This window comes from Hemitrygon akajei, chromosome 15, assembly GCF_048418815.1.
Source record: "Hemitrygon akajei chromosome 15, sHemAka1.3, whole genome shotgun sequence".
Lineage (NCBI taxonomy): Eukaryota > Metazoa > Chordata > Chondrichthyes > Myliobatiformes > Dasyatidae > Hemitrygon > Hemitrygon akajei.
The window spans coordinates 94,405,551-94,413,810 of record NC_133138.1 but is presented as its reverse complement, the minus strand read 5'-3'; the positions used below and the strand labels follow the sequence as shown (position 1 = coordinate 94,413,810).

The window sequence follows — 8,260 nt, the reverse complement described above, 5'->3', positions numbered from 1 at the left end:
ACTCACTCCTCTTTCCCCTTAACCCCACCCCCCACTTCAGCTCACCCCCACTCACTCCTCTTTCCCCCCCACTTCAGCTCACCCACACTCACTCCTCTTCCCCTTAACCCCACCCCCACGTCAGCTTACCCACACTCACTCCTCTCCCTTAACCCCACCCCCCACTTCAGCTCACCCCCCACTCACTCCTCGTTCCCTTAACCCCACCCCCACATCAGCTTACCCCCACTCACTCCTCTTTCCCCTTAACCCCACCCCCCCACTTCAGCTCACCCCCACTCACTCCTCTTTCCCCTTAACCCCACCCCCTACTTCAGCTTACCCCCACTCACTCCTCTTTCCCCTTAACCCCACCCCCTACTTCAGCTCACCCCCACTCACTCCTCTTTCCCCTTAACCCCACCCACCACTTCAGCTCACCCCCACTCACTCCTCTTTCCCCTTAACCCCACCCACCACTTCAGCTTACCCCCACTCACTCCTCTTCCCCTTAACCCCACCCCCTACTTCAGCTCACCCCCACTCACTCCTCTTTCCCCTTAACCCCACCCCCTACTTCAGCTCACCCCCACTCACTCCTCTTTCCCCTTAACCCCACCCACCACTTCAGCTTACCCCCCCACTCACTCCTCTTTCCCCTTAACCCCACCCCCTACTTCAGCTCACCCCCACTCACTCCTCTTTCCCCTTAACCCCACCCCCTACATCAGCTCACCCCCACTCACTCCTCTTTCCCCTTAACCCCACCCCCTACATCAGCTCACCCCCCACTCACTCCTCTTTCCCCTTAACCCCACCCCACGTCAGCTCACCCCCCACTCACTCCTCTTTCCCCTTAACCCCACCCCCATGTCAGCTCACCCCCCACTCACTCCTCTCCCTTAACCCCACCCCCTACTTCAGCTCACCCCCACTCACTCCTCTTTCCCCTTAACCCCACCCCCACGTCAGCTCACCCCCCACTCACTCCTCTTTCCCCTTAACCCCACCCCCACGTCAGCTCACCCCCCACTCACTCCTCTTTCCCCTTAACCCCACCCCCACGTCAGCTCACCCCCCACTCACTCCTCTTTCCCCTTAACCCCACCCCCTACTTCAGCTCACCCCCACTCACTCCTCTTTCCCCTTAACCCCACCCCCACGTCAGCTCACCCCCCACTCACTCCTCTTTCCCCTTAACCCCACCCCCACATCAGCTTACCCCCCACTCACTCCTCTTTCCCCTTAACCCCACCCCCACATCAGCTTACCCCCACTCACTCCTCTTTCCCCTTAACCCCACCCCCTACTTCAGCTCACCCCCACTCACTCCTCTTTCCCCTTAACCCCACCCCCACATCAGCTCACCCCCCACTCACTCCTCTTCCCCTTAACCCCACCCCCACGTCATCTCACCCACCACTCACTCCTCTTTCCCCTTAACCCCACCCCCTACTTCAGCTCACCCCCACTCACTCCTCTTTCCCCTTAACCCCACCCCCACGTCAGCTCACCCCCCACTCACTCCTCTTTCCCCTTAACCCCACCCCCACATCAGCTTACCCCCCACTCACTCCTCTTTCCCCTTAACCCCACCCCCACATCAGCTTACCCCCCACTCACTCCTCTTTCCCCTTAACCCCACCCCCTACTTCAGCTCACCCCCACTCACTCCTCTTTCCCCTTAACCCCACCCCCTACTTCAGCTCACCCCCACTCACTCCTCTTTCCCCTTAACCCCACCCCCACGTCAGCTCACCCCCCACTCACTCCTCTTTCCCCTTAACCCCACCCCCTACTTCAGCTCACCCCCCACTCACTCCTCTTTCCCCTTAACCCCACCCCCTACTTCAGCTCACCCCCACTCACTCCTCTTTCCCCTTAACCCCCACCCCCACGTCAGCTCACCCCCCACTCACTCCTCTTTCCCCTTAACCCCACCCCCACATCAGCTTACCCCCCACTCACTCCTCTTTCCCCTTAACCCCACCCCCACATCAGCTTACCCCCCACTCACTCCTCTTTCCCCTTAACCCCACCCCCACATCAGCTTACCCCCCACTCACTCCTCTTTCCCCTTAACCCCACCCCCTACATCAGCTTACCCCCACTCACTCCTCTTTCCCCTTAACCCCACCCCCACATCAGCTTACCCCCCACTCACTCCTCTTTCCCCTTAACCCCACCCCCTACTTCAGCTCACCCCCCACTCACTCCTCTTTCCCCTTAACCCCACCCCCTACTTCAGCTCACCCCCACTCACTCCTCTTTCCCCTTAACCCCACCCCCACGTCAGCTCACCCCCCACTCACTCCTCTTTCCCCTTAACCCCACCCCCTACTTCAGCTCACCCCCCACTCACTCCTCTTTCCCCTTAACCCCACCCCCTACTTCAGCTCACCCCCCACTCACTCCTCTTTCCCCTTAACCCCACCCCCTACTTCAGCTCACCCCCACTCACTCCTCTTTCCCCTTAACCCCACCCCCTACATCAGCTCACCCCCACTCACTCCTCTTTCCCCTTAACCCCACCCCCACATCAGCTTACCCCCCACTCACTCCTCTTTCCCCTTAACCCCACCCCCTACTTCAGCTCACCCCCCACTCACTCCTCTTTCCCCTTAACCCCACCCCCTACTTCAGCTCACCCCCACTCACTCCTCTTTCCCCTTAACCCCACCCCCACGTCAGCTCACCCCCCACTCACTCCTCTTTCCCCTTAACCCCACCCCCACATCAGCTTACCCCCCACTCACTCCTCTTTCCCCTTAACCCCACCCCCACATCAGCTTACCCCCCACTCACTCCTCTTTCCCCTTAACCCCACCCCCACATCAGCTTACCCCCCACTCACTCCTCTTTCCCCTTAACCCCACCCCCTACATCAGCTTACCCCCCACTCACTCCTCTTTCCCCTTAACCCCACCCCCACATCAGCTTACCCCCCACTCACTCCTCTTTCCCCTTAACCCCACCCCCTACATCAGCTCACCCCCCACTCACTCCTCTTTCCCCTTAACCCCACCCCCACGTCAGCTCACCCCCCACTCACTCCTCTTTCCCCTTAACCCCACCCCCTACATCAGCTTACCCACATTCACTCCTCTTTCCCTTAACCCCACCCCCTACTTCAGCTTACCCCCACTCACTCCTCGTTCCCCTTAACCCCACCCCCACGTCAGCTCACCCCCCACTCACTCCTCTTTCCCCTTAACCCCACCCCCACGTCAGCTTACCCCCCACTCACTCCTCTTTCCCCTTAACCCCACCCCCTACATCAGCTCACCCCCCACTCACTCCTCTTTCCCCTTAACCCCACCCCCTACTTCAGCTTACCCCCACTCACTCCTCGTTCCCCTTAACCCCACCCCCACATCAGCTTACCCCCCACTCACTCCTCTTTCCCTTAACCCCACCCCCTACTTCAGCTCACCCCCCCACTCACTCTTCTTTCCCTTTAACCCCTCACCTACATCAGCTCACCCCCACACTCACTCCTCTTTCCCTTAACCCCACCCCCTACTTCAGCTCACCCCCCCACTCACTCCTCTTTCCCTTTAACCCCACCCCCACGTCAGCTCACCCCCCCACTCACTCCTCTCCCTTAACCCCACCCCCTACATCAGCTTACCCCCATTCACTCCTCTTTCCCCTTAACCCCACCCCCTACTTCAGCTCACCCCCCACTCACTCCTCTTTCCCCTTAACCCCACCCCCCACCAGCTCACCCCCCCACTCACTCCTCTTTCCCCTTAACCCCACCCCCACGTCATCTCACCCCCCACTCACTCCTCTTTCCCCTTAACCCCACCCCCTACATTAGCTTACCCCCATTCACTCCTCTTTCCCCTTAACCCCACCCCCTACTTCAGCTCACCCCCCACTCACTCCTCTTTCCCCTTAACCCCACCCCCACGTCAGCTCACCCCCCACTCACTCCTCTTTCCCCTTAACCCCACCCCCACGTCAGCTCACCCCCCACTCACTCCTCTTTCCCCTTAACCCCACCCCCTACATCAGCTTACCCCCCCACTCACTCCTCTTTCCCTTAACCCCACCCCCTACTTCAGCTTACCCCCACTCACTCCTCGTTCCCCTTAACCCCACCCCCACGTCAGCTCACCCCCCACTCACTCCTCTTTCCCCTTAACCCCACCCCCACGTCAGCTCACTCCCCCACTCACTCCTCTTTCCCCTTAACCCCACCCCACGTCAGCTCACCCCCCACTCACTCCTCTTTCCCCTTAACCCCACCCCCACGTCAGCTCACCCCCCACTCACTCCTCTTTCCCCTTAACCCCACCCCCACGTCAGCTCACCCCCCACTCACTCCTCTTTCCCCTTAACCCCACCCCCATGTCAGCTTACCCCCACTCACTCCTCTTTCCCTTAACCCCACCCCCTACTTCAGCTCACCCCCCCACTCACTCCTCTTTCCCCTTAACCCCACCGCCACGTCAGCTCACCCCCCACTCACTCCTCTTTCCCCTTAACCCCACCCCCATGTCAGCTTACCCCCCACTCACTCCTCTTTCCCTTAACCCCACCCCCTACTTCAGCTCACCCCCCCACTCACTCCTCTTTCCCCTTAACCCCACCCCCACGTCAGCTCACCCCCCACTCACTCCTCTTTCCCTTAACCCCACCCCCTACTTCAGCTCACCCCCCACTCTCTCCTCTTCCCCTTAACCCCACCCCCACGTCAGCTCACCCCCCACTCACTCCTCTTTCCCCTTAACCCCACCCCCACGTCAGCTCACCCCCCACTCACTCCTCTTTCCCCTTAACCCCACCCCACGTCAGCTCACCCCCCACTCACTCCTCTTTCCCTTAACCCCACCCCCTACTTCAGCTTACCCCCCACTCACTCCTCTTTCCCCTTAACCCCACCCCCCCACCAGCTCACCCCCACTCACTCCTCTTTCCCCTTAACCCCACCCCCACGTCAGCTCACCCCCCACTCACTCCTCTTTCCCCTTAACCCCACCCCACGTCAGCTCACCCCCCACTCACTCCCCACTCACTCCTCTTTCCCCTTAACCCCACCCCCACGTCAGCTTACCCCCCATTCACTCCTCTTTCCCTTAACACCACCCCCTACTTCAGCTCACCCACACTCACTCCTCTTTCCCCTTAACCCCACCCCCACGTCAGCTTACCCCCACTCACTCCTCTTTCCCTTAACCCCACCCCCACGTCAGCTCACCCCCCACTCACTCCTCTTCCCCTTAACCCCACCCCCTACTTCAGCTCACCCCCCACTCACTCCTCTTTCCCTTAACCCCACCCCCACGTCAGCTTACCCCCCACTCACTCCTCTTTCTCCTTAACCCCACCCCCTACTTCAGCTTACCCCCACTCACTCCTCTTTCCCTTAACCCCACCCCCACGTCAGCTCACCCCCCACTCACTCCTCTTTCCCCTTAACCCCACCCCCATGTCAGCTCACCCCCCACTCACTCCTCTTTCCCTTAACCCCACCCCCTACTTCAGCTTACCCCCACTCACTCCTCTTTCCCTTAACCCCACCCCCTACTTCAGCTTACCCCCACTCACTCCTCTTTCCCTTAACCCCACCCCCACGTCAACTCACCCCCCCACTCACTCCTCTTTCCCCTTAACCCTACTTCAGCGCAAGTCTCCTCCTCTCAGCACTCTCACACAACACCCACCTCAACACCACCACCCTCCTTGTCCCCCACTCCCACTCCCATCCTCCTGTGCCCTCACCCACCCTCATTTTACATCCTCCCCATGCACCTTCAATTAACTTCCCTCTTCATGCCACTTTAACTACCCAAACCCTCCCTCCTCCTTACCAACTCCCACCCCACCATGACATCTAACCTCATCTTTCACACCCAACCTTACCCCTACCCTTATTCCTCTAATCAAGTCCCCACACCTTTCAGCTCTCCTTACTCAACCTACCCTTATTCCCACCATAACTCCTATTCTCTCTGCCACCCCTCACCTCACCCACTTTCACCAAAACCATCATCCATTAGTCCTTAATACAAAGCCCCCCCATTCTTCAGCCGTCCCTCCCACCTCTTTCCCAGATCAATTCACTCCTTCCCCACACACCTCTTCACCCAACTTCCAGTCAAGATGGTGCCAGCGAACAATGATTCCTCAGACAACATCTTCCAACCCCAGCAATTATTTCACTTTCTCTTTGTCTTCTGATTGATCTTTTTGCCTTGATTGTGTTTAGGAAACTGTTGGAGCCTGTGATGTGTAGTTTGGAATTTGATCAAGTGCTCTACTGTTTCCAAAGAAGACTGAGAGCACAAGCTGCCTCATGGAGAAGACCAGAGACAGGGCACCGGGTCACGATTGACTCCACTTCCATTGAGGCGAATGCGGAGGAAGTCAGCGGTCGTTCTCCACAGGGGCCATGGGGTCGATGGTAGTCAGTAGCCAGGTCAGCGCCATTCAGACCTGGCGTGATAGTTGCTCTTCATGGAAAGACTGAGTTCGTGTGACTCTCTCCTCATTACTATTGAGAGGATGTTTTTGAAATTCAGAGATTCATGTGTTTATTGGATTGCAGTTTATATTGGTCTCATGTAGTTTTCTTTTTTGTTGCCAATTGGTGAGTGGGTGATATGTTACTTTTTGCAAGAGGAATTCATTGGGGATTTGGGGTCTGATGTTCTTGCTGGTATTTTTCTGTGTGTGTGATCTGTTAGTTGTGTATGAGAAAGGGGGTTGGGGGCTTTTATGATATTGTCGCCATTCTTTCTCATTCAGGATGGGGTTTGATGTTCTAGCTGAAGATTTTCACGTGGGCGATCTGTTAGTTTTATTTAATGAGGAAGGGGGTTGGGTGGCTTGGGATTTGATGTTTTAGCTGCTATTTTCCATGTGGGTCAGGACATCACTAACTACAGGACAACATCACCTGCCTGTGCTGGTGATGCCTCCCTCCCAGATGCGTTAAACAACTTCTATGCTCGTTTTGAGGCGGAAAATGGCATGGTGGCGAGAAAGATCACCCCTCCTACAAATGACCAGGTGCTGTGTCTCACCGTGGCCGCTGTGAGGAGAACCCTGTGCAGGGTCAACCCATGGAAGGCTGCTGGACCAGGCAATATTCCGGGCAGAGTGCTCAGAGCAACTAGCTGATGTTCTCACTGATATCTTCAATATCTAGATCCAAGATGACAGCATGATGCAGCTTGCAGCGGCCACTCCAGAGCTGATTATCTGTTATTTGTGAAGCGGGGTGCCGTGCGCAATCATAATCGGATGAAAAACTGACATGGGAGCACGGAGGAACATCTGAAGATCTCCAGGAAGACCTTCTTCGTTGCTGCTGCTGCTGTGAGGTCCGTGTCTCTGCTGGGAGGAACAGGCCCCCAGTCCTCAGGGTCGCATTGCTGATGGCCGTTGGTGGGGGCGTCTTAATACGCTTGGCAGAGGATGGTGCTCGGAGAAGCTGTGCCGGAGGGGATGGTCGGAGGCTTGGAGGTTTGACGGACTTGGAGTCCGCTGCGGTCAGGTCGCTTTCAGTGTGTGCTGCATCTGTGAGTCTGAGCCGGGTGGCGCCGTGGAAGTCCATAGCGGGGGTATTCCCTTCAGCTGCCGGGTCAATCGGGGACCCTGAGGACTTGTGGAAACTGTGGTGGTTTCTTTCGAACTTATAGTCTTTTAACATCTTTGGACTATTTTTACTGTGCCCATGGTCTGTTTTTTTTAATCAATTATGCTATTGTTTGCACTGTTGTAACTATATGTTGTAACTATGTGGTTTTGTGCAGGTTTTGTAGCTTTAGTTTTTGGTCTTGTTTGTCTGGTGGGATTGGAACTCCTTTCCGGGAACGCGCTCAGCTGGTAGCGCGATATTAATACGCAGCAGCCTCTCCGGACTCTGGATTGGGGATTGCCAAACGTTATGTGGATTTTCTGGTGTAGTCTGTTTTGTCATGTGTTTTTGTGATATCATTCTGGAGGAATGTTGTCTCATTTTTTAACTGCATTGCATTTGTGGTTTTTAAATGACAATAAACTGAATCTGAATCTGATCTCCCTGAAAAGTGCCGTCGTTCCAACATGCTTCAAGGCCACCACCATTGTCCCTGTGCCGAATAAGTCTTCGGGGTCCTGCCTTAATGACTACCGTCCCGTTGCACTCACATCCATCATCATGAAGTGTTTCGAGAGGCTCGTCATGAGGCACATAGTGACCCTGCTGCCCCCCTCACTGGACCGCCTGCAGTTCACGTATCATCCCAACCACTCAACAGACAATGCCATCACCCCCACCCTCCACCTG

General features: G+C 56.6%; 1 protein-coding gene across 1 annotated transcript in view; it reads left to right on the top strand.

The window, feature by feature from the left end:
- uimc1 (ubiquitin interaction motif containing 1) overlaps positions 1–8,049 on the top strand; it is a 177,215-nt gene extending 169,166 nt beyond the window's left edge. Inside the window, exon 7 of the mRNA XM_073067925.1 lies at positions 6,197–8,049. Coding sequence (XP_072924026.1) covers positions 6,197–6,395 — 199 coding nt within the window. The 3' untranslated portion in view covers positions 6,396–8,049. The remainder of the gene's footprint in view (positions 1–6,196) is intronic.
- The last annotated feature ends 211 nt before the right edge of the window (positions 8,050–8,260 follow it).